Consider the following 27,899-nt stretch of genomic DNA (forward strand, 5'->3'; position numbering starts at 1 on the left):
GTCAGGGACCGCTCCTCACCATTGTATCTTCTCTACATGTACAGGGTCAGGGGCTGCTCCTCACCATTGTATCTTCTCTACATGTACAGGGTCAGGTGCCTCTCCTCACCATTGTATCTCTACATGTACAGGGTCAGGGACCGCTCCTCACCATTGTATCTTCTCTACATGTACAGGGTCAGAGGCTGCTCCTCACCATTGTATCTTCTCTACATGTACAGGGTCAGGTGCCTCTCCTCACCATTGTATCTCTACATGTACAGGGTCAGGGGCCACTCCTCACCATTGTATCTTCTCTACATGTACAGGGTCAGGGGCCTCTCCTCACCATTGTATCTCTACATGTACAGGGTCAGGGGCCGCTCCTCACCATTGTATCTTCTCTATATGTACAGGGTCAGAGGCCGCTCCTCACCATTGTATCTTCTTTATATGTACAGGGTCAGGGGCCTCTCCTCACCATTGTATCTCTACATGTACAGGGTCAGGGGCCGCTCCTCACCATTGTATCTTCTCTATATGTACAGGGTCAGGGGCCGCTCCTCACCATTGTATCTTCTCTATATGTACAGGGTCAGAGGCCACTCCTCACCATTGTATCTTCTCTACATGTACAGGGTCAGGGGCCTCTCCTCACCATTGTATCTCTACATGTACAGGGTCAGGAGCCGCTCCTCACTATTGTATTTTCTCTACATGTACAGGGTCAGGGGCCACTACTCACCATTGTATCTCTACATGTACAGGGTCAGAGGCTGCTCCTCACCATTGTATCTTCTCTATATGTACAGGGTCAGGTGCTGCTCCTCACCATTGTATCTTCTCTATATGTACAGGGTCAAAGGCTGCTCCTCACCATTGTGTCTTCTCTACATGTACAGGGGCTGCTCCACATCATTGTGCCTCTACATGTACAGGGTCAGAGGCTGTTTCTCACCATTGTATCTTCTCTACATGTACAAGGTCAGGGGCCACTATTCACCATGGTATGTTCCCTTCATGTACAGAGGCCGCTTCTCACCATTGTATCTTTTCTACTTGTTCAGGGGCCACTCCTCATCACTGTATCTTTTCTACATGTACAAGGGCCACTCCTCACCATTGTGTCTTCTCTACATGTACAGGGTCAGAGGCCGCTCCTCACCATTGTATCTCTACATGTACAGGGTCAGGGGCCGCTCCTCACCATTGTATCTCTACATGTACAGGGTCAGAGACCGCTCCTCACCATTGTATGTTCTCTACATGTACAGGGTCAGGGGCCTCTCCTCATCATTGTATCTTTTCTACATGTACAAGGGCCACTCCTCACCATTGTGTCTTCTCTACATGTACAGGGTCAGAGGCCGCTCCTCACCATTGTATCTCTACATGTGCATTGTCAGGGGCCGCTCCTCACCATTGTATCTTCTCTACATGAACAGGGTCAGGGGCCACTCCTCACCATTGTGTCTTTTCTACATGTACAGGGTCAGAGGCCGCTCCTCACCATTGTATCTTCTCTACATGTACAGGGTCAGAGGCCACTCCTCACCATTGTATCTTCTCTACATGTACAGGGTCAGAGACCGCTCCTCACCATTGTATCTCTACATGTACAGGGTCAGAGGTCTCTCCTCACCATTGTATCTTCTCTACATGTACAGGGTCAGAGGCCGCTCCTCACCATTGTATCTTCTCTACATGTACAGGGTCAGAGACCGCTCCTCACCATTGTGTCTTTTCTACATGTACAGGGTCAGGGGCCGCTCCTCACCATTGTATATTGTCTACATGTACAGGGTCAGAGGCCTCTCCTCACCATTGTATCTTTTCTACATGCACAGGGTCAGAGGCCACTCCTCACCATTGTATCTTCTCTACATGTACAGGGTCAGAGGCCACTCCTCACCATTGTATCTTCTCTACATGTACAGGGTCAGAGACCGCTCCTCACCATTGTATCTTCTCTACATGTATAGGGTCAGAGGCCGCTCCTCACCATTGTATCTTCTCTACATGTACAGGGTCAGAGACCGCTCCTCACCATTGTGTCTTTTCTACATGTACAGGGTCAGGGGCCGCTCCTCACCATTGTATATTCTCTACATGTACAGGGTCAGGGGCCGCTCCTCACCATTGTATATGCTCTACATGTACAGGGTCAGAGGCCACTCCTCACCATTGTATCTTTTCTACATATACAGGGTCAGAGGCTGTTCCTCACCATTGTATCTTCTCTAAATGTACAGGGGCCACTCCTCACCATTGTATCTTCTCTACATGTACAGGGTCACAGGCCGGTCCTCACCATTGTATCTTTTCTACATGTACAGGGTCAGGGGCTGCTCCTCACCATTGTATCTCTACGTGTACAGAGTCAGGAGCTGCTCCTCACCATTGTATCTTCTCTACATGTAGAGGGGGCGCTCCTCACCATTGTGTCTTCTCTACATGTACAGGGTAAGAGGCCGCTCCTCGCCATTGTATCTTCTCTACATGTACAGGGTCAGAGGCCGCTCCTCACCATTGTATCTTCTCTACATGTACAGGGTCAGAGGCCGCTCCTCACCACTGTATCTCTACATGTACAGGGACAGGGGCCGCTCCTCACCATTGCATCTTTTCTACATGTACAGGGTCAGTTGCCACTCCTCACCATTGTGTTTTCTCTACATGTACAGGGTCAGAGGCTGCTCCTCACCATTGTGTCTTCTCTACATGTACAGGGGCCGCTCCACATCATTGTGCCTCTACATGTACAGGGTCAGAGGCTGTTTCTCACCATTGTATCTTCTCTACATGTACAGTACAGACCAAAAGTTTGGACACACCTTCTCATTTAAAGATTTTTCTGTATTTTCAGGACTATGAAAATTGTACATTCACACTGAAGGCATCAAAACTATGAATTAACACATGTGGAATTATATACTTAACAAAAAAGTGTGAAACAACTGAAAATATGTCTTATATTCTAGGTTCTTCAAAGTAGCCACCTTTTGCTTTGATGACTGCTTTGCACACTCTTGGTGAGTTTCAAGAGGTAATCACCAGAAATGGTCTTCCAACAATCTTGAAGGAGTTCCCAGAGATGCTTAGCACTTGTTGGCCCTTTTGCCTTCACTCTGCGGTCCAGCTCACCCCAAACCATCTCGATTGGGTTCAGTTCTGGTGACTGTGGAGGCCAGGTCATCTGGCGTAGCACCCCATCACTCCCCTTCTTGGTCAAATATCCCTTACACAGTCTGGAGGTGTGTTTGGGGTCATTGTCCTGTTGAAAAATAAATGATGGTCCAACTAAACGCAAACCGGATGGAATAGCATGCCGCTGCGAGATGCTGTGGTAGCCATGCTGGTTCAGTATGCCTTCAATTTTGAATAAATCACCAACAGTGTCACCAGCAAAGCACCCCCACACCATCACACCTCCTCCTCCATGCTTCACAGTGGGAACCAGGCATGCAGAGTCCATCCGTTCACCTTTTCTGCATCGCTCAAAGACACAGTGGTTGAAACCAAAGATCTCAAATTTGGACTCATCAGACCAAAGCACAGATTTCCACTGGTCTAATATCCATTCCTTGTGTTCTTTAGCCCAAACAAGTCTCTTTTGCTTGTTGCCTGTCCTTAGCAGTGGTTTCCTAGCAGTTATTTTACCATGAAGGCCTGCTGCACAAAGTCTCCTCATAACAGTTGTTGAAGAGATGTGTCTGCTGCTAGAACTCTGTGTGGCATTGACCTGGTCTCTAATCTGAGCTGCTGTTAACCTGCGATTTCTGAGGCTGGTGACTCGGATAAACTTATCCTCAGAAGCAGAGGTGACTCTTGGTCTTACTTTCCTGGGGCGGTCCTCATGTGAGCCAGTTTCTTTGTAGTTCTTGATGGTTTTTGCAACTGCACTTGGGGACACTTTCAAAGTTTTCCCAATTTTTTGGACTGACTGACCTTCATTTCTTAAAGTAATGATGGCCACTCGTTTTTCTTTACTTAGCTCCTTTTTTCTTGCCATAATACAAATTCTAACAGTCTTTTCAGTAGGACTATCAGCTGTGTATCCACCAGACTTCTGCACAACACAGCTGATGGTCCCAACCCCATTTATAAGGCAAGAAATCCCACTTATTAAACCTGACAGGGCACACCTGTGAAGTGAAAACCATTTCCGGTGACTACCACTTGAAGCTCATCAAGAGAATGCCAAAAGTGTGCAAAGCAGTCATCAAAGCAAAAGGTGGCTACTTTGAAGGACCTAGAATATAAGACATATTTTCAGTTGTTTCACACTTTTTTGTTAAGTATATAATTCCACATGTGTTAATTCATAGTTTTGATGCCTTCAGTGTGAATGTACAATTTTCATAGCCATGAAAATACATAAAAATCTTTAAATGAGAAGGTGTGTCCAAACTTTTGGTCTGTACTGTACAAGGTCAGGGGCCACTATTCACCATGGTATGTTCCCTTCATGTACAGAGGCCACTTCTCACCATTGTATCTTTTCTACTTGTTCAGGGGCCACTCCTCATCACTGTATCTTTTCTACATGTACAAGGGCCACTCCTCACCATAGTGTCTTCTCTACATGTACAGGGTCAGAGGCCGCTCCTCACCATTGTATCTCTACATGTACAGGGTCAGGGGCCGCTCCTCACCATTGTGTCTTCTCTACATGTACAGGGTCAGAGGCCACTCCTCACCATTGTATCTTCTCTACATGTACAGGGTCAGGGGTTGCTCCTCACCATTGTATCTTCTCTACATGTAAAGGGTCAGAGGCCACTCCTCACCATTGTATCTTTTCTACATATACAGGGTCAGAGGCCGCTCCTCACCATTGTATCTTCTCTACATGTACAGGGTCAGAGGCTGTTCCTCACCATTGTATCTTTTCTAAATGTACAGGGGCCACTCCTCACCATTGTATCTTCTCTACATGTACAGGGTCACAGGCCGCTCCTCACCATTGTATCTTTTCTACATGTACAGGGTCAGGGGCTGCTCCTCACCATCGTATCTCTACATGTACAGAGTCAGGAGCCGCTCCTCACCATTGTATCTTTTCTACATGTACAGAGTAAGGGGCCGCTCCTCACCATTGTATCTTCTCTACATGTACAGGGTCAGAGGCTGTTCCTCACCATTGTATCTTCTCTAAATGTACAGGGGCCACTCCTCACCATTGTATCTTCTCTACATGTACAGGGGCCATTACTCACCATTGTATCTTCTCCACATGTACAGGGGTCACTACTCACCATCGTAACTTTTCTACATGTACATGGTCAGAGGTCACTCCTCACCATTGTATCTCTACATGTACAGGTTCAGAGGTCTCTCCTCACCATTGTATCTTCTCTACATGTACAGGGTCAGAGGCCGCTCCTCACCATTGTATCTTCTCTACATGTACAGGGTCAGGAGCCGCTCCTCACCATTGTATCTTCTCTACATGTACAGAATAAGGGGCCGCTCCTCACCATTGTATCTCTACATGTACAGGGTCAGAGGCCGCTCCTCACCATTGAATCTTCTCTACATGTACAGAATAAGGGGCCGCTCCTCACCATTGTATCTCTACATGTACAGGGTCAGAGGCTGCTCCTCACCATTGTATCTTCTCTACATGTACAGGGTCACAGGCCGCTTCTCACCATTGTATCTTTTCTACATGTACAGGGTCAGGGCTCCTCACCATTGTATCTCTACATGTACAGAGTCAGGAGCCGCTCCTCACCATTGTATCTCTACATGTACAGGGTAAGAGGCCGCTCCTCACCATTGTATCTCTACATGTACAGGGTCAGGGGCCGCTCCTCACCATTGTATCTTTTCTACATGTACAGGGTCAGGGGCTGCTCCTCACCATTGTATCTTTTCTACATGTACAGAGTAAGGGGCCGCTCCTCACCATTGTATCTTCTCTACATGTACAGGGTCAGAGGCCGCTCCTCACCATTGTATCTTCTCTACATGTACAGGGTCAGAGGCCTCTCCTCACCATTGTATCTTCTCTATATGTACAGGGTCAGGGGCCACTACTCACCACTGTATCTTCTCTACATGTACAGGGGTCACTACTCACCATCGTACCTTTTCTACATGTACATGGTGAGAGGCCGCTCCTCACCATTGTATCTCTACATTTACAGGTTTAGAGGTCTCTCCTCACCATTGTATCTTCTCTACATGTACAGGGTCAGAGGCCGCTCCTCACCATTGTATCTTCTCTACATGTATAGGGGCTGCTCCTCACCATTGTATCTTCTCTCCATGTACAGGGTCAGAGGTCTCTCCTCACCATTGTATCTTCTCTACATGCACAGGGTCAGGTGCCACTCCTCACCATTGTATCTCTACATGTACAGGGTCAGAGGTCTCTCCTCACCATTGTATCTTCTCTACATGTACAGGGTCAGAGACCGCTCCTCACCATTGTATCTTCTCTACATGTACAGGGTCAGGGTCCGCTCCTCACCATTGTATCTACTCTACATGTACAGGGTCAGGAGCCGCTCCTCACCATTGTATCTTCCCTATATGTACAGGGTCAGATGCCGCTCCTCACCACTGTATCTTCTCTACATGTACAGGGTCAGGAGCTGCTCCTCACCATTGTATCTTCTCTACATGTAAAGGGGCTGCTCCTCACCATTGTATCTTCTCTACATGTAAAGGGGCTGCTCCTCACCATTGTATCTTCTCTGCATATACAGCTTCAGGGGCCGCTCCTCACCTTTGTATCTTCTCTATATGTACAGGGGCCTCTACTCACCATTGTATCTTTTCTACATGTACAGGGTCAGGTGCCACTCCTCACCATTGTATCTTCTCTACATGTACAGGGTCAGAGGTCACTCCTCACCATTGTATCTCTACATGTACAGGGGGTGCTCCTCACCATTGTGTCTTCTCTACATGTACAGGGTCAGGGGCCGCTCCTCACCATTGTATCTTCTCTACATGTACAGTGTCAGAGACCGCTCCTCACCATTGTATCTCTACATGTACAGGGTCAGGTGCCGCTCCTCACCATTGTATCTTCTCTATATGTACAGGGTCAGGTGCCACTCCTCACCATTGTATCTTCTCTACATGTACAGGGTCAGAGGTCACTCCTCACCATTGTATCTTCTCTACATGTACAGGGTCAGAGGCCGCTCCTCACCATTGTATCTTCTCTACATGTACAGGGTCAGAGGCCGCTCCTCACCATTGTATCTTCTCTATATGTACAGGGTCAGGGGCCACTACTCACCATTGTATCTTCTCTACATGTACAGGGGCCATTACTCACCATTGTATCTTCTCCACATGTACAGGGGTCACTACTCACCATCGTACCTTTTCTACATGTACATGGTGAGAGGCCGCTCCTCACCATTGTATCTCTACATGTACGGGTTCAGAGGTCTCTCCTCACCATTGTATCTTCTCTACATGAACAGGGTCAGAGGCCGCTCCTCACCATTGTATCTTCTCTACATGTACAGGGTCAGGAGCCGCTCCTCACCATTATATCTTCTCTACATGTACAGGGTCAGAGGTCTCTCCTCACCATTGTATCTTCTCTACATGCACAGGGTCAGGTGCCACTCCTCACCATTGTATCTCTACATGTACAGGGTCAGAGGTCTCTCCTCACCATTGTATCTTCTCTACATGTACAGGGTCAGAGGCCGCTCGTCACCATTGTATCTTCTCTACATGTACAGGGTCAGAGGCCGCTCCTCACCATTGTATCTTCTCTACATGTACAGGGGGCGTAACTCACCATTGTGTCTTCTCTACATGTACAGGGTAAGAGGCCGCTCCTCACCATTGTATATTCTCTACATGTACAGGGTCAGAGGCCGCTCCTCACCACTGTATCTCTACATGTACAGGGTCAGGGACCGCTCCTCACCATTGCATCTTTTCTACATGTACAGGGTCAGGTGCCACTCCTCACCATTGTGTTTTCTCTACATGTACAGGGTCAGAGGCCGCTCCTCACCATTGTATCTTCTCTATATGTACAGGGTCAGGTGCTGCTCCTCACCATTGTATCTTCTCTATATGTACAGGGTCAAAGGCTGCTCTTCACCATTGTGTCTTCTCTACATGTACAGGGGCCGCTCCACATCATTGTGCCTCTACATGTACAGGGTCAGAGGCTGTTTCTCACCATTGTATCTTCTCTACATGTACAAGGTCAGGGGCCACTATTCACCATGGTATGTTCCCTTCATGTAAAGAGGCCGCTTCTCACCATTGTATCTTTTCTACTTGTTCAGGGGCCACTCCTCATCACTGTATCTTTTCTACATGTACAAGGGCCACTCCTCACCATTGTGTCTTCTATACATGTACAGGGTCAGAGGCCGCTCCTCACCATTGTATCTCTACATGTACAGGGTCAGGGGCCACTCCTCACCATTGTATCTTCTCTACATGTACAAGGGGCGCTCCTCACCATTGCGTCTTCTCTACATGTACAGGGTCAGGGGCCACTCCTCACCATTGTATCTTCTCTACATGTACAGGGTCAGAGGCTGCTCCTCATCATTGTATCTTCTCTACATGTAAAGGGTCAGAGGCCACTCCTCACCATTGTATCTTTTCTACATGTACAGGGTCAGAGGCTGTTTCTCACCACTGTATCTCTACATGTACAAGGGCCACTCCTCACCATTGTATCTCTACATGTAGAGGGTCAGGGGCCGCTCCTCACCATTGTATCTCTACATGCACAGGGTCAGGGACGCTCCTCATCATTGTATCTTCTCTACATGTAAAGGGTCAGAGGCCACTCCTCACCATTGTATCTTTTCTACATGTACAGGGTCAGAGGCCGCTCCTCACCATTGTATCTTCTCTACATGTACAGGGTCAGAGGCTGTTTCTCACCATTGTATCTTCTCTAAATGTACAGGGGCCACTCCTCACCATTGTATCTTCTCTACATGTACAGGGTCACAGGCCGCTCCTCACCCTTGTATCTTTTCTACATGTACAGGGTCAGGGACCATTACTCACCATTGTATCTTCTCCACATGTACAGGGGTCACTACTCACCATCGTACCTTTTCTACATGTACATGGTGAGAGACCGCTCCTCACCATTGTATCTCTACATGTACAGGGTCAGAGGCCGCTCCTCACCATTGTATCTCTACATGTACAGAGTCAGTGGCTGTTCCTCACCATTGTATCTTCTCTATATGTACAGGGTCAGGGGCCACTCCTCACCATTATATCTTCTCTACATATACAGGGTCACAGGCCGCTCCTCACCATTGTATCTCTACATGTACAGAGTCAGTGGCTGTTCCTCACCATTGTATCTTCTCTATATGTACAGGGTCAGAGGCCGCTCGTCACCATTGTATCTTCTCTACATGTACAGGGTCAGAGGCCGCTCCTCACCATTGTATCTTCTCTACATGTACAGGGGGCGTAACTCACCATTGTGTCTTCTCTACATGTACAGGGTAAGAGGCCGCTCCTCACCATTGTATATTCTCTACATGTACAGGGTCAGAGGCCGCTCCTCACCACTGTATCTCTACATGTACAGGGTCAGGGACCGCTCCTCACCATTGCATCTTTTCTACATGTACAGGGTCAGGTGCCACTCCTCACCATTGTGTTTTCTCTACATGTACAGGGTCAGAGGCCGCTCCTCACCATTGTATCTTCTCTATATGTACAGGGTCAGGTGCTGCTCCTCACCATTGTATCTTCTCTATATGTACAGGGTCAAAGGCTGCTCTTCACCATTGTGTCTTCTCTACATGTACAGGGGCCGCTCCACATCATTGTGCCTCTACATGTACAGGGTCAGAGGCTGTTTCTCACCATTGTATCTTCTCTACATGTAAAGGGTCAGAGGCCACTCCTCACCATTGTATCTTTTCTACATGTACAGGGTCAGAGGCTGTTTCTCACCATTGTATCTCTACATGTACAAGGGCCACTCCTCACCATTGTATCTCTACATGTAGAGGGTCAGGGGCCGCTCCTCACCATTGTATCTCTACATGCACAGGGTCAGGGGCCGCTCCTCATCATTGTATCTTCTCTACATGTAAAGGGTCAGAGGCCACTCCTCACCATTGTATCTTTTCTACATGTACAGGGTCAGAGGCCGCTCCTCACCATTGTATCTTCTCTACATGTACAGGGTCAGAGGCTGTTTCTCACTATTGTATCTTCTCTAAATGTACAGGGGCCACTCCTCACCATTGTATCTCTACATGTACAGGGTCAGGGGCTGCTCCTCACCATTGTATCTTCTCTACATGTACAGGGTCACAGGCCGCTCCTCACCCTTGTATCTTTTCTACATGTACAGGGTCAGGGACCATTACTCACCATTGTATCTTCTCCACATGTACAGGGGTCACTACTCACCATCGTACCTTTTCTACATGTACATGGTGAGAGACCGCTCCTCACCATTGTATCTCTACATGTACAGGGTCAGAGGCCGCTCCTCACCATTGTATCTCTACATGTACAGAGTCAGTGGCTGTTCCTCACCATTGTATCTTCTCTATATGTACAGGGTCCGGGGCCACTCCTCACCATTATATCTTCTCTACATATACAGGGTCACAGGCCGCTCCTCACCATTGTATCTTCTCTACATGTACAGGGGCCATTACTCACCATTGTATCTTCTCCACATGTACAGGGGTCACTACTCACCATCGTACCTTTTCTACATGTACATGGTGAGAGGCCGCTCCTCACCATTGTATCTCTACATGTACAGGGTCAGAGGCCGCTCCTCACCATTGTATCTCTATATGTACAGGGTCAGAGGTCACTCCTCACCATTGTATCTTCTCTACATGTACAGGGTCAGGAGCCGCTCCTCACCATTGTATCTTCTATACATGTACAGAGTAAGGGGCCGCTCCTCACCATTGTATCTCTACATGTACAGGGTCAGAGGCCGCTCCTCACCATTGTATCTTCTCTACATGTACAGGGTCACAGGCCGCTCCTCACCATTGTATCTTTTCTACATGTACAAGGTCAGGGGCTGCTCCTCACCATTGTATCTCTACATGTACAGAGTCAGAAGCCGCTCCTCACCATTGTATCTCTACATGTACAGGGTCAGAGGCCGCTCCTCATCATTGTATCTCTACATGTACAGGGTCAGGGGCTGCTCCTCACCATTGTATCTCTACATGTACAGGGTCAGGGGCTGCTCCTCACCATTGTATCTCTACATGTACAGAGTCAGGAGCCGCTCCTCACCATTGTATCTCTACATGTACAGAGTCAGGGGCTGCTCCTCACCATTGTATCTTTTCTACATGTACAGAGAAAGGGGCCGCTCCTCACCATTGTATCTTCTCTACATGTACAGGGTCAGAGGCCGCTCCTCACCATTGTATCTTCTCTACATGTACAGGGTCAGAGGCCTCTCCTCACCATTGTATCTTCTCTATATGTACAGGGTCAGGGGCCACTACTCACCATTGTATCTTCTCTACATGTACAGGGGCCATTACTCACCATTGTATCTTCTCCACATGTACAGGGGTCACTACTCACCATCGTACCTTTTCTACATGTACATGGTGAGAGGCCGCTCCTCACCATTGTATCTCTACATGTACAGGTTCAGAGGTCTCTCCTCACCATTGTATCTTCTCTACATGTACAGGGTCAGAGGCCGCTCCTCACCATTGTATCTTCTCTACATGTACAGGGTCAGGAGCCGCTCCTCACCATTATATCTTCTCTACATGTACAGGGTCAGAGGTCTCTCCTCACCATTGTATCTTCTCTACATGCACAGGGTCAGGTGCCACTCCTCACCATTGTAATTCTACATGTACAGGGTCAGAGGTCTCTCCTCACCATTGTATCTCTACATGTACAGGGTCAGGGGCCACTCCTCACCATTGTATCTTCTCTACATGTACAGGGTCAGAGGCCGCTCCTCACCATTGTATCTTCTCTACATGTACAGGGTCAGAGGCCGCTCCTCACCATTGTATCTACTCTACATGTACAGGGTCAGGAGCCGCTCCTCACCATTGTATCTTCCCTATATGTACAGGGTCAGAGGCCGCTCCTCACCATTGTATCTTCTGTACATGTACAGGGTCAGAGGCCGCTCCTCACCATTGTATCTCTACATGTACAGGGTGAGGGGCCGCTCCTCACCATTGTATCTTCTCTACATGTACAGGGTCAGGAGCCGCTCCTCACCATTGTATCTTCTCTACATGTAAAGGGGCTGCTCCTCACCATTGTATCTTCTCTACATGTAAAGGGGCTGCTCCTCACCATTGTATCTTCTCTGCATATACAGCTTCAGGGCCGCTCCTCACCTTTGTATCTTCTCTATATGTACAGGGGCCTCTACTCACCATTGTATCTTTTCTACATGTACAGGGTCAGGTGCCACTCCTCACCATTGTATCTTCTCTATATGTACAGGGGCCTCTACTCACCACTGTATCTTCTCTACATGTACAGGGTCAGAGGCCGCTCCTTACCATTGTATCTTCTCTATATGTACAGGGTCAGGTGCCACTCCTCACCATTGTATCTTCTCTACATGTACAGGGTCAGAGGCTGCTCCTCACCATTGTATCTTCTCTACATGCACAGGGTCAGGTGCCGCTCCTCACCATTGTATTTCTACATGCACAGGGTCAGAGGCCACTCCTCACCATTGTATCTTCTCTACATGTACAGGGTCAGAGACCGCTCCTCACCATTGTATCTTCTCTATATGTACAGGGTCAGGTGCCACTCCTCACCATTGTATCTTCTCTACATGTACAGGGTCAGAGGCTGCTCCTCACCATTGTATCTTCTCTACATGCACAGGGTCAGGTGCCACTCCTCACCATTGTATCTCTACATGTACAGGGTCAGAGGTCTCTCCTCACCATTGTATCTTCTCTACATGTACAGGGTCAGAGGCTGCTCCTCACCATTGTATCTTCTCTACATGTACAGGGTCAGGGACCGCTCCTCACCATTGTATCTACTCTACATGTACAGGGTCAGGAGCCTCTACTCACCATTGTATCTTCCCTATATGTACAGGGTCAGAGGCCGCTCCTCACCACTGTATCTTCTCTACATGTACAGGGTCAGAGGCCGCTCCTCACCATTGTATCTCTACATGTACAGGGTCAGGTGCCACTCCTCACCATTGTATCTTCCCTATATGTACAGGGTCAGAGGCCACTACTCACCAATGTATCTTCTCTACATGTACACGGTCAGGGACCGCTCCTCACCACTGTATCTTCTTTACATGTACAGGGTCAGAGGCCGCTCCTCACCATTGTATCTCTACATGTACAGCGTCAGAGGCCGCTCCTCACCATTGTATCTTCTCTACATGTACAGGGTCAAGAGCCGCTCCTCACCATTGTGTCTTCTCTACATGTAAAGGGGCTGCTCCTCACCATTGTATCTTCTCTACATGTAAAGGGGCTGCTCCTCACCATTGTATCGTCTCTGCATATACAGCTTCAGGGGCCGCTCCTCACCTTTGTATCTTCTCTATATGTACAGGGGCCTCTACTCACCATTGTATCTTCTCTACATGTACAGGGTCAGGGGCCGCTCCTCACCATTGTATCTTCTCTACATGTACAGGGTCAGGTGCCACTCCTCACCATTGTATCTTCTCTACATGTACATGGTCCGAGACCGCTCCTCACCATTGTATCTTCTCTATATGTACAGGGTCAGGTGCCACTCCTCACCATTGTATCTTCTCTACATGTACAGGGTCAGAGGCTGCTCCTCACCATTGTATCTTCTCTACATGCACAGGGTCAGGTGCCACTCCTCACCATTGTATCTCTACATGTACAGGGTCAGAGGTCTCTCCTCACCATTGTATCTTCTCTACATGTACAGGGTCAGAGGCTGCTCCTCACCATTGTATCTTCTCTACATGTACAGGGTCAGGGACCGCTCCTCACCATTGTATCTACTCTACATGTACAGGGTCAGGAGCCTCTACTCACCATTGTATCTTCCCTATATGTACAGGGTCAGAGGCCGCTCCTCACCATTGTATCTTCTCTACATGTACAGGGTCAGAGGCCGCTCCTCACCATTGTATCTCTACATGTACAGGGTCAGGTGCCACTCCTCACCATTGTATCTTCCCTATATGTACAGGGTCAGAGGCCGCTCCTCACCATTGTATCTTCTCTACATGTACAGGGTCAGGAGCCGCTCCTCACCATTGTATCTTCTCTACATGTAAAGGGGCTGCTCCTCACCATTGTATCTTCTCTACATGTAAAGGGGCTGCTCCTCACCATTGTATCTTCTCTGCATATACAGCTTCAGGGGCCGCTCCTCACCTTTGTATCTTCTCTATATGTACAGGGGCCTCTACTCACCATTGTATCTTCTCTACATGTACAGGGTCAGGGGCCGCTCCTCACCATTGTATCTTCTCTACATGTACAGGGTCAGGTGCCACTCCTCACCATTGTATCTTCTCTACATGTACAGGGTCCGAGACCGCTCCTCACCATTGTATCTTCTCTATATGTACAGGGTCAGGTGCCACTCCTAACCATTGTATCTTCTCTACATGTACAGGGTCAGAGGCTGCTCCTCACCTTTGTATCTTCTCTATATGTACAGGGTCAAGTGCCGCTCCTCACCATTGTATCTCTACATGTACAGGGTCAGAGGCTGCTCCTCACCTTTGTATCTTCTCTGTATGTACAGGGGGCTGCTCCTCACCATTGTATCTTCTCTACATGTACAGGGTCAGAGACCGCTCCTCACCATTGTATCTTCTCTACATGTACAGGGTCAGAGGCCACTCCTCACCATTGTATCTTCTCTACATGTACAGGGTCAGAGACCGCTCCTCACCATTGTATCTTCTCTACATGTACAGGGTCAGGGGCCGCTCCTCACCATTGTATCTTCTCTACATGTACAGGGTCCGAGACCGCTCCTCACCATTGTATCTTCTCTATATGTACAGGGTCAGGTGCCACTCCTCACCATTGTATCTTCTCTACATGTACAGGGTCAGAGGCTGCTCCTCACCTTTGTATCTTCTCTATATGTACAGGGTCAGGTGCCGCTCCTCACCATTGTATCTCTACATGTACAGGGTCAGAGGCTGCTCCTCACCTTTGTATCTTCTCTGTATGTACAGGGGGCTGCTCCTCACCATTGTATCTTCTCTACATGTACAGGGTCAGAGACCGCTCCTCACCATTGTATCTTCTCTACATGTACAGGGTCAGAGGCCACTCCTCACCATTGTATCTTCTCTACATGTACAGGGTCAGAGACCGCTCCTCACCATTATATCTTCTCTACATGTACAGGGTCAGAGGTCTCTCCTCACCATTGTATCTTCTCTACATGCACAGGGTCAGGTGCCACTCCTCACCATTGTATCTCTACATGTACAGGGTCAGAGGTCTCTCCTCACCATTGTATCTTCTCTACATGTACAGGGTCAGAGGCCGCTCGTCACCATTGTATCTTCTCTACATGTACAGGGTCAGAGGCCGCTCCTCACCATTGTATCTTCTCTACATGTACAGGGGGCGTAACTCACCATTGTGTCTTCTCTACATGTACAGGGTAAGAGGCCGCTCCTCACCATTGCATATTCTCTACATGTACAGGGTCAGAGGCCGCTCCTCACCACTGTATCTCTACATGTACAGGGTCAGGGGCCGCTCCTCACCATTGCATCTTTTCTACATGTACAGGGTCAGGTGCCACTCCTCACCATTGTGTTTTCTCTACATGTACAGGGTCAGAGGCCGCTCCTCACCATTGTATCTTCTCTATATGTACAGGGTCAGGTGCTGCTCCTCACCATTGTATCTTCTCTATATGTACAGGGTCAAAGGCTGCTCTTCACCATTGTGTCTTCTCTACATGTACAGGGGCCGCTCCACATCATTGTGCCTCTACATGTACAGGGTCAGAGGCTGTTTCTCACCATTGTATCTTCTCTACATGTACAAGGTCAGGGGCCACTATTCACCATGGTATGTTCCCTTCATGTAAAGAGGCCGCTTCTCACCATTGTATCTTTTCTACTTGTTCAGGGGCCACTCCTCATCACTGTATCTTTTCTACATGTACAAGGGCCACTCCTCACCATTGTGTCTTCTCTACATGTACAGGGTCAGAGGCCGCTCCTCACCATTGTATCTCTACATGTACAGGGTCAGGGGCCACTCCTCACCATTGTATCTTCTCTACATGTACAAGGGGCGCTCCTCACCATTGCGTCTTCTCTACATGTACAGGGTCAGAGGCCACTCCTCACCATTGTATCTTCTCTACATGTACAGGGTCAGAGGCTGCTCCTCATCATTGTATCTTCTCTACATGTAAAGGGTCAGAGGCCACTCCTCACCATTGTATCTTTTCTACATGTACAGGGTCAGAGGCTGTTTCTCACCATTGTATCTCTACATGTACAAGGGCCACTCCTCACCATTGTATCTCTACATGTACAGGGTCAGGGGCCGCTCCTCACCATTGTATCTCTACATGCACAGGGTCAGGGACGCTCCTCATCATTGTATCTTCTCTACATGTAAAGGGTCAGAGGCCACTCCTCACCATTGTATCTTTTCTACATGTACAGGGTCAGAGGCCGCTCCTCACCATTGTATCTTCTCTACATGTACAGGGTCAGAGGCTGTTTCTCACCATTGTATCTTCTCTAAATGTACAGGGGCCACTCCTCACCATTGTATCTTCTCTACATGTACAGGGTCACAGGCCGCTCCTCACCCTTGTATCTTTTCTACATGTACAGGGTCAGGGACCATTACTCACCATTGTATCTTCTCCACATGTACAGGGGTCACTACTCACCATCGTACCTTTTCTACATGTACATGGTGAGAGACCGCTCCTCACCATTGTATCTCTACATGTACAGGGTCAGAGGCCGCTCCTCACCATTGTATCTCTACATGTACAGAGTCAGTGGCTGTTCCTCACCATTGTATCTTCTCTATATGTACAGGGTCAGGGGCCACTCCTCACCATTATATCTTCTCTACATATACAGGGTCACAGGCCGCTCCTCACCATTGTATCTTCTCTACATGTACAGGGGCCATTACTCACCATTGTATCTTCTCCACATGTACAGGGGTCACTACTCACCATCGTACCTTTTCTACATGTACATGGTGAGAGGCCGCTCCTCACCATTGTATCTCTACATGTACAGGGTCAGAGGCCGCTCCTCACCATTGTATCTCTATATGTACAGGGTCAGAGGTCACTCCTCACCATTGTATCTTCTCTACATGTACAGGGTCAGGAGCCGCTCCTCACCATTGTATCTTCTATACATGTACAGAGTAAGGGGCCGCTCCTCACCATTGTATCTCTACATGTACAGGGTCAGAGGCCGCTCCTCACCATTGTATCTTCTCTACATGTACAGGGTCACAGGCCGCTCCTCACCATTGTATCTTTTCTACATGTACAAGGTCAGGGGCTGCTCCTCACCATTGTATCTCTACATGTACAGAGTCAGAAGCCGCTCCTCACCATTGTATCTCTACATGTACAGGGTCAGAGGCCGCTCCTCATCATTGTATCTCTACATGTACAGGGTCAGGGGCTGCTCCTCACCATTGTATCTCTACATGTACAGGGTCAGGGGCTGCTCCTCACCATTGTATCTCTACATGTACAGAGTCAGGAGCCGCTCCTCACCATTGTATCTCTACATGTACAGAGTCAGGGGCTGCTCCTCACCATTGTATCTTTTCTACATGTACAGAGAAAGGGGCCGCTCCTCACCATTGTATCTTCTCTACATGTACAGGGTCAGAGGCCGCTCCTCACCATTGTATCTTCTCTACATGTACAGGGTCAGAGGCCTCTCCTCACCATTGTATCTTCTCTATATGTACAGGGTCAGGGGCCACTACTCACCATTGTATCTTCTCTACATGTACAGGGGCCATTACTCACCATTGTATCTTCTCCACATGTACAGGGGTCACTACTCACCATCGTACCTTTTCTACATGTACATGGTGAGAGGCCGCTCCTCACCATTGTATCTCTACATGTACAGGTTCAGAGGTCTCTCCTCACCATTGTATCTTCTCTACATGTACAGGGTCAGAGGCCGCTCCTCACCATTGTATCTTCTCTACATGTACAGGGTCAGGAGCCGCTCCTCACCATTATATCTTCTCTACATGTACAGGGTCAGAGGTCTCTCCTCACCATTGTATCTTCTCTACATGCACAGGGTCAGGTGCCACTCCTCACCATTGTATCTCTACATGTACAGGGTCAGAGGTCTCTCCTCACCATTGTATCTCTACATGTACAGGGTCAGGGGCCACTCCTCACCATTGTATCTTCTCTACATGTACAGGGTCAGAGGCCGCTCCTCACCATTGTATCTTCTCTACATGTACAGGGTCAGAGGCCGCTCCTCACCATTGTATCTACTCTACATGTACAGGGTCAGGAGCCGCTCCTCACCATTGTATCTTCCCTATATGTACAGGGTCAGAGGCCGCTCCTCACCATTGTATCTTCTGTACATGTACAGGGTCAGAGGCCGCTCCTCACCATTGTATCTCTACATGTACAGGGTGAGGGGCCGCTCCTCACCATTGTATCTTCTCTACATGTACAGGGTCAGGAGCCGCTCCTCACCATTGTATCTTCTCTACATGTAAAGGGGCTGCTCCTCACCATTGTATCTTCTCTGCATATACAGCTTCAGGGGCCGCTCCTCACCTTTGTATCTTCTCTATATGTACAGGGGCCTCTACTCACCATTGTATCTTTTCTACATGTACAGGGTCAGGTGCCACTCCTCACCATTGTATCTTCTCTATATGTACAGGGGCCTCTACTCACCACTGTATCTTCTCTACATGTACAGGGTCAGAGGCCGCTCCTTACCATTGTATCTTCTCTATATGTACAGGGTCAGGTGCCACTCCTCACCATTGTATCTTCTCTACATGTACAGGGTCAGAGGCTGCTCCTCACCATTGTATCTTCTCTACATGCACAGGGTCAGGTGCCGCTCCTCACCATTGTATTTCTACATGCACAGGGTCAGAGGCCACTCCTCACCATTGTATCTTCTCTACATGTACAGGGTCAGAGACCGCTCCTCACCATTGTATCTTCTCTATATGTACAGGGTCAGGTGCCACTCCTCACCATTGTATCTTCTCTACATGTACAGGGTCAGAGGCTGCTCCTCACCATTGTATCTTCTCTACATGCACAGGGTCAGGTGCCACTCCTCACCATTGTATCTCTACATGTACAGGGTCAGAGGTCTCTCCTCACCATTGTATCTTCTCTACATGTACAGGGTCAGAGGCTGCTCCTCACCATTGTATCTTCTCTACATGTACAGGGTCAGGGACCGCTCCTCACCATTGTATCTACTCTACATGTACAGGGTCAGGAGCCTCTACTCACCATTGTATCTTCCCTATATGTACAGGGTCAGAGGCCGCTCCTCACCACTGTATCTTCTCTACATGTACAGGGTCAGAGGCCGCTCCTCACCATTGTATCTCTACATGTACAGGGTCAGGTGCCACTCCTCACCATTGTATCTTCCCTATATGTACAGGGTCAGAGGCCACTACTCACCAATGTATCTTCTCTACATGTACAGGGTCAGGGACCGCTCCTCACCACTGTATCTTCTTTACATGTACAGGGTCAGAGGCCGCTCCTCACCATTGTATCTCTACATGTACAGCGTCAGAGGCCGCTCCTCACCATTGTATCTTCTCTACATGTACAGGGTCAAGAGCCGCTCCTCACCATTGTGTCTTCTCTACATGTAAAGGGGCTGCTCCTCACCATTGTATCTTCTCTACATGTAAAGGGGCTGCTCCTCACCATTGTATCGTCTCTGCATATACAGCTTCAGGGGCCGCTCCTCACCTTTGTATCTTCTCTATATGTACAGGGGCCTCTACTCACCATTGTATCTTCTCTACATGTACAGGGTCAGGGGCCGCTCCTCACCATTGTATCTTCTCTACATGTACAGGGTCAGGTGCCACTCCTCACCATTGTATCTTCTCTACATGTACATGGTCCGAGACCGCTCCTCACCATTGTATCTTCTCTATATGTACAGGGTCAGGTGCCACTCCTCACCATTGTATCTTCTCTACATGTACAGGGTCAGAGGCTGCTCCTCACCATTGTATCTTCTCTACATGCACAGGGTCAGGTGCCACTCCTCACCATTGTATCTCTACATGTACAGGGTCAGAGGTCTCTCCTCACCATTGTATCTTCTCTACATGTACAGGGTCAGAGGCTGCTCCTCACCATTGTATCTTCTCTACATGTACAGGGTCAGGGACCGCTCCTCACCATTGTATCTACTCTACATGTACAGGGTCAGGAGCCTCTACTCACCATTGTATCTTCCCTATATGTACAGGGTCAGAGGCCGCTCCTCACCATTGTATCTTCTCTACATGTACAGGGTCAGAGGCCGCTCCTCACCATTGTATCTCTACATGTACAGGGTCAGGTGCCACTCCTCACCATTGTATCTTCCCTATATGTACAGGGTCAGAGGCCGCTCCTCACCATTGTATCTTCTCTACATGTACAGGGTCAGGAGCCGCTCCTCACCATTGTATCTTCTCTACATGTAAAGGGGCTGCTCCTCACCATTGTATCTTCTCTACATGTAAAGGGGCTGCTCCTCACCATTGTATCTTCTCTGCATATACAGCTTCAGGGGCCGCTCCTCACCTTTGTATCTTCTCTATATGTACAGGGGCCTCTACTCACCATTGTATCTTCTCTACATGTACAGGGTCAGGGGCCGCTCCTCACCATTGTATCTTCTCTACATGTACAGGGTCAGGTGCCACTCCTCACCATTGTATCTTCTCTACATGTACAGGGTCCGAGACCGCTCCTCACCATTGTATCTTCTCTATATGTACAGGGTCAGGTGCCACTCCTCACCATTGTATCTTCTCTACATGTACAGGGTCAGAGGCTGCTCCTCACCTTTGTATCTTCTCTATATGTACAGGGTCAGGTGCCGCTCCTCACCATTGTATCTCTACATGTACAGGGTCAGAGGCTGCTCCTCACCTTTGTATCTTCTCTGTATGTACAGGGGGCTGCTCCTCACCATTGTATCTTCTCTACATGTACAGGGTCAGAGACCGCTCCTCACCATTGTATCTTCTCTACATGTACAGGGTCAGAGGCCACTCCTCACCATTGTATCTTCTCTACATGTACAGGGTCAGAGACCGCTCCTCACCATTGTATCTTCTCTACATGTACAGGGTCAGGGGCCGCTCCTCACCATTGTATCTTCTCTACATGTACAGGGTCCGAGACCGCTCCTCACCATTGTATCTTCTCTATATGTACAGGGTCAGGTGCCACTCCTCACCATTGTATCTTCTCTACATGTACAGGGTCAGAGGCTGCTCCTCACCTTTGTATCTTCTCTATATGTACAGGGTCAGGTGCCGCTCCTCACCATTGTATCTCTACATGTACAGGGTCAGAGGCTGCTCCTCACCTTTGTATCTTCTCTGTATGTACAGGGGGCTGCTCCTCACCATTGTATCTTCTCTACATGTACAGGGTCAGAGACCGCTCCTCACCATTGTATCTTCTCTACATGTACAGGGTCAGAGGCCACTCCTCACCATTGTATCTTCTCTACATGTACAGGGTCAGAGACCGCTCCTCACCATTGTATCTTCTCTACATTTACAGGGTCCGAGACCGCTCCTCACCATTGTATCTTCTCTATATGTACAGGGTCAGGTGCCACTCCTCACCATTGTATCTTCTCTACATGTACAGGGTCAGAGGCTGCTCCTCACCTTTGTATCTTCTCTATATGTACAGGGTCAGGTGCCACTCCTCACCATTGTATCTCTACATGTACAGGGTCAGAGGCTGCTCCTCACCTTTGTATCTTCTCTGTATGTACAGGGGGCTGCTCCTCACCATTGTATCTTCTCTACATGTACAGGGTCAGAGACCGCTCCTCACCATTGTATATTGTCTACATGTACAGAGTAAGGGGCCGCTCCTCACCATTGTATCTTCTCTACATGTACAGGGTCAGGGTCTCCGGACTCCAGATCACAAGTGATAAAAGACCCACTATGAGAGGAGTGTTATAGTCCAGGGACTTGTTTTCCAGGTCGTGCATGCTCCAGGCGGAGTCGGAACGCGTCTTGGACTTATGGGTCAGTGCTGTTCAGAAGAGCATCACTACAGCCTACAGTGAAAATAAAAGGGACAGTGGGAGCCTGGTGAGTAACGATTGCAGCCCAGGGATGGAGAAATGATCCACCTCTCGTCTAATACAACCTGATTTCTTGCTTTCCCCAGAGGTTATCCCGCTCGCCATCCGAGGCTCCAGCACAACAGAAGGGCAATGTGATCAGTGCCCAAGACACTGTGCTGAGAGTCCCAGGGAATGCTGTGTGCTGTGACTGCCGTGCCGCGGAGCCCGAGTGGGCGAGTATCAACCTGGGGGTGACTCTGTGCATCGAGTGCAGCGGGATTCACAGGTAATGTGGAGTTTTCCACAGACGCATCAGAGATACAGTGAAGAGTACTGAAGAGGCACCATCACAGTGCACAGCCTGGGGTGGATGCTGAGCGCCAGCTGTGTGGGTGGACAGGAGACTCTATACCACATGTTATATTCTTATCTGCACAATACAGTGTATATAATGTCTACACACCCTGGGTAAAATCCCTCGTACAATCCTAACAAGGAAAATCATTTCAGAACTTTAAAAGGTAGAAAATGTGTCCCATAATCTGTACAAATTAATTGTGAAACAAACTGAAAATAAAAATAACAGAACTAAAATAATATGGTTGCATAAGTGTGCACACCTTCTTATAATTGGGGCTGTGATTGTGTTTAGAATCAGCCGATCACATTTCCCCCATGTCACATAGTAGTCCACGCTCGGCCGCCGTCTTTACCCCAGAGAAAGTGTCGCTGCTCTAGGAGGACTTTCCTGACATTTTCTTAGCTGTTTATGACGCGCCCCCAGGGCAGTGGGGTACTCGGCAGCCGGGCCTATGGATGCTGGTGGGGGATATTACGGTGGCTGGCCCGGTCCGTGGCCCAGGGCAGTCAACCAAAAAGGGGATTGTAACTTGGATAGAAAATACACTGTGTTCCAAATTATTATGCAAATAATATTTTCTCATATTTTCCCAAATTACCTATATGAATTGCAGTCATTGTAATTTTCCAGTCAAATAACTATTAGAGTACAATTGAAAGGTTTTTGTACAAACTGCCGATGATAACAGGATATTTTTAAAAAAATAAAAAACTCAAACTGCACTCAAAATGCATGTTCCAAATTATTATGCACAGCAGAGTTTTCAACCTTTTCATTTTAATAAAGAACAAAAAAATGGTCATTTGTGAAATTCTAAGCATTAGCAGGTTATTACACACTGAAATCAAACAGTTTTCAACTCAGAACTTCATTCTAGGTGATGTTACATTTGCACATAGGACCGCTTGTTGGAAAGGAGCTTCTGAACTCTCTCCTCCATTGAATTTGTCAGGTTTTGGATGGTTTCTGCTTCAATTGTTTTGCATGAGGACAGAATACCCTCCCAGAGCTGTTGCTTAGATGTGAACTGCCTCCCGCCATCATAGACACTCCTTTTGATGATGCTCCAGAGGTTCTCAATGGGGTTGAGGTCAGGGGAGCATGGGGGTCACACCATAAGTTTGTCCCCTTTTATGCCCATAGCAGCCAGAGATGCAGGTGTGTTATGTGCAGCATGAGACGGGGCATTATCATGCATGAAATGATCTCGATGGTCCAGATGGATGGAGTGGAGGATGGCTGGTTGATGGACACCCCATGCCATACGGCGCTAGCAAGGAGGAGGTGAAGTAATGTTTTGGGCTGGAATCATGGGGAGAGAGATTGTCAGCCCTTTTAGGATCCCTGAAGGGGTAAAGAAGAACTCTATAATGTATGTTGAGTTTCTCAAACAGCACTTCCTTCCATGGTTCAAGAAGAAGAACCGTGCATTCCGCAGCAAGATCATTTTCATAGATTTGGGAAAATCTGAGAAAATATTATTTGCATAATAATTTGGAACACAGTGTAAAGATAAAGTAAATAGTTTGTGACGCCACCTGTGGTACCTGGTAAGGTTTACCAGCGCTGCTGCAGACCTCCGTGGGGTGTTGGGATGGCAGCTGAGGTGTTTCTGCTCCCCACAGGTGGATCGGGCCCCCGGGGCAGTGTGGAGTTTGGTGGTGGGTGATGCTGGGGCTTGTAGTGCAGGCGGGATGGCGCAGCAGGAGTAACTGACAGAGACAGGGGATTCGCTTCAATACCTTTACTGGTGTAGATGCAGGTATGGTCCAGGGTACTCGGTAGGAAGGGTGCACTTCAGGACTCTCCCCAGTGAGCGGGTATAGGGCCTCCTGATCCGTTGCTTTCACTTGCTAAGCTTCTGACCTGCCTGGAGCTAGGCCTGGCTTGATTACTGTCTCCCTCTCTCTTGTACCTGCTGACCTGGTGGTAGGGCCTTCTCTTGGAGATCACTCTCCCTAGACGCTGGGGCCTCCGTGACTCCTAGCCCTGGTACGGTAGTCAGCGTTGGTCGACCCCCAGGTCTTGTAGTCCTCCAGGTATCCGGTGGTCCCTACTGGGTATAAAGGGACCCTGTAGGCGCGGACCCGGTGTCCGGTGTATAGTTCGGGGTGAGCCTGGTACGCTCCTCTGCCCCCTCGTTACTTCTTCTCTCCTCTCGCCTTCGGCCACACTCAGGGCCCTCACTAGGCTCCAGTGCGTGCTGTAGGCCTAAACTTGCCTCACACAGCAGCCTGCGTGCTGCTCTCTCGCTGAGCACACTGCAACACACCACTCTAAACTCAACTGACACTCAAGTCTACTCTAAACACTGACTGCCTAACTCCACCCTCCAGTTTATATATCCCTAACGGGCTCCCTCTGGTGGTCTCAGGTGGAAGGGTGGAGGTGTGTGAATGTGTGAGGGCCTCTTGTGGAGAAGTCCATCCATGCATCCTACTGGGTTCTGTGGCACCAGTGCGCAGCAGGGCGCCACATTCCCCCCTAGTACAACTCAGTACTCCTGGACTGAAGCATTTTTCTCAAAACAGGTTAAACAATAACATCAACATTTCTTCCCTTTATGGGAGGCACTTTTATTGAACGTTACAGGTGAACATTATTAACACAATAAATATATATAAAACAATTTCAGAGTTTTTCAAGTAAATGGTGTCCATCTCACCGGTAAGATGCAAATTTAGCAGCATGAGGGACCTGTCCGTAAACCCTCAACGTAGGCCCTGGGCGTGGCTGCAGGGCATAGGTGATCCGGCATTGGACCACGACTTCCGCCACGCCAGACAGGTTTTTGTTCTGAGGTCACTTAAGGGTCACTCCAGGGAGTGCAACTATGTATAGGAACAGCTTTTGGGCTGCTCACAGTCCTCAGCCTACAAGTCTTTATACCCTTACGGGTAACTAAATGCACATATATTGTCCAGTTCACATAATTAATAATGACAGTAGGCAATACCCAACTGGGTAACTATTTACACTGCAGGTATTTCTAACTTATTCCTTATACCTGGCAGGGATCTGGCCTTTTATACTGCGTGTTGACCTATGTAGTACTGGGGTGTTGTTGATGTCTGTGTTTTCACTGTCTGCTACCCTGTCAGATCTACGTGTCGGTAAATTGTAGAACTGTCTTAACCTCTCTATGAGACTGGCAGATACACTGGTTACTGGGCCTTCTGACTCTGCTTCTACCGGTGATCCTTCTTCCGGGGATTCTTCCTGAGCAGGCTCTTCTGGGGCACTTACAGGTCTTACTTGCAGTGGAGGGTCTTCTGGCTGTTGGTAGAAGTGTATCACAGGTATTATTACAGCTCCATCCAGTTGAGGCCAATCTGCCGGGAAATCTCCTAAGACAGTATGGAGTACATCTTCTTTGGGTTCTTCAGGCACTATAAGAGGTACTTCTTCCTGCGGCTTCAATAGACCTGGGCACAACTTCAAGTGGTCTCTTGAGACTGTTGCAGTTGTCTTACCTCCATCTTTACTGATTAGACAGGTTTTTCTATTGTCGAACCTGGAATCCAACACAGTGTAAGGCTCTCTTTCCCACTGGTCGTCAAGCTTGTGGTTTCTTTTCTTTCGCTTCAGCACAACTTCTCCAGGTGTTAAGGGTTCTGCTGGTGCACTCTTGTTGTACTGTGCTTCCTGCTTATCTCTCATCCTATTGAGACTGTCTTCGACACAGGCCTGTACTCTCTTGTACTGCTCCTGTCGAGTCGTATCCCAGTCTTCAGTGGACATATCTGCTTCTGGCTCTACCACTCCAAGCTCCAGGTCCATGGGCAACTTTCCGGGTCTTGCTCTCATGAGGTACGCTGGAGTACAATTGGTGGAACTCACAGGTATGTGATTGTATAGATCTACCAGGTCAGGTAGCTTGTCTGGCCACTGGTTCCTTTCTTCCAAGGGTAAGGTTTTCAGCAGGTGTATGACGATGTTGTTCATTTTCTCACACAAACCATTGGTCTGAGGGTGGTACGGCGTAGTCCGGATCTTCTTGCACCCATACAGATGACAAAATTCTTTAAACAGCTTGGCTTCAAAATCAGGGCCTTGATCCATCAGCACTTTGTCTGGGTATCCATGGGGTCTGCAGAAGTATGCTTGGAACGTTCTTGCTGCAGTTTCTGCTGTCAGATCCTTGACAGGGGCTACCACCAGGAATCGGGAATAATGATCCACCATGGTCAGTGCATAGGGATAACCTGACCTGCTGGGTGACAGCTTGACGTGATCCAGAGTGACAATCTCCAGGGGCTGGGTTGTTTTGATGGACTACAAGGGTGCTTTCTGGCTGCCGTAGTCTTTTCTTCTGAGGCTACAGGGCCCACAATTCCGGCACCACCTCTCTATCGAGCTCCGCATTCCAACCCAGTAGAACTGGTCCTTCAGCAGGCTTTCCAGTTTCTTCCAGCCAAAGTGACCTGCTTGATCGTGGTAGGCCTCCAACATCATCTGGATGTAAGTCCTGGGCACTAGGATCTGCCATACCATCTCATGGGTCCTAGGGTTGACATACCTTCGGCACAGCTTCTCTCTATAGATGAACAGCTGGCTTCTCTCTTTCCACAGTTGCTTGGCTTGCGGAGGAGCGTCCTTCTCCAGGGAGGAACCTTCCTGGGTTATCAGTTCCCTGATACGGCTGACAACCGGGTTGCTGTCCTGGGTCTCCTTCCAACTGTGATGAGGTAAAGGGTTTAGTGTCTTACCATGATACCTCCTGGAGGTGCGCTACTTGTGGACCATCCCATTTCTGTGGAAGGCAGGTAGCTCAATCTCCTCCAGGTCATCCACTTCTTCTTCAGTGTCCGACTGGTGAGGCATTCTGGATAGGGCATCGGCGTTGGCGTTCTTGTGGCCTGCCCGGTACTTGATGGTGAACTGATAGTTTGACAGTTGGGCCATCCAACACTGTTCCATGGCTCCCTACTTGGCTGTCTCTAGATGTGTCAAGGGGTTGTTGTCAGTATAGGCCGTGAACTTAGTGGAGGCTAGGTAGTGCTTGAATCGTTCAGTGATGGCCCAGACCAAGGCCAGGAACTCCAACTTGAAGGAGCTATAGTTTTCTGGATTCCTGTCGGTCGGACGAAGCTTCCTTCTGGCATAGGCAATCACCTTCTCTTTTCCATACTGCTTCTGACTCAACACAGCTCCTAGTCCCTCATTGCTGGCATCAGTGTACAGCAGGAAAGGTTGGCTGTAGTCAGGGTAGGCCAGGATTTCTTCGCCAGTCAGGATCTCTTTCATCACTGCAAAGGACTCAGCCTG

At 48.6% G+C, this 27,899-nt stretch overlaps 1 protein-coding gene across 1 annotated transcript in view; it reads left to right on the plus strand.

Annotated features, from left to right (window-relative positions):
- ACAP1 (ArfGAP with coiled-coil, ankyrin repeat and PH domains 1) overlaps window positions 1-27,899 on the plus strand; it is a 376,352-nt gene that overhangs the window by 225,738 nt on the left and 122,715 nt on the right. Inside the window, exons 13-14 of the mRNA XM_073654642.1 lie at window positions 22,184-22,295; window positions 22,375-22,556. Of these exons, the coding sequence (XP_073510743.1) occupies window positions 22,184-22,295; window positions 22,375-22,556 (294 nt within the window). The remainder of the gene's footprint in view (window positions 1-22,183; window positions 22,296-22,374; window positions 22,557-27,899) is intronic.

This window comes from Phyllobates terribilis, unplaced genomic scaffold (genome assembly GCF_046119375.1).
Source record: "Phyllobates terribilis strain yellow unplaced genomic scaffold, ASM4611937v1 Scaffold_11__3_contigs__length_659146591, whole genome shotgun sequence".
NCBI classification, from domain to species: domain Eukaryota; kingdom Metazoa; phylum Chordata; class Amphibia; order Anura; family Dendrobatidae; genus Phyllobates; species Phyllobates terribilis.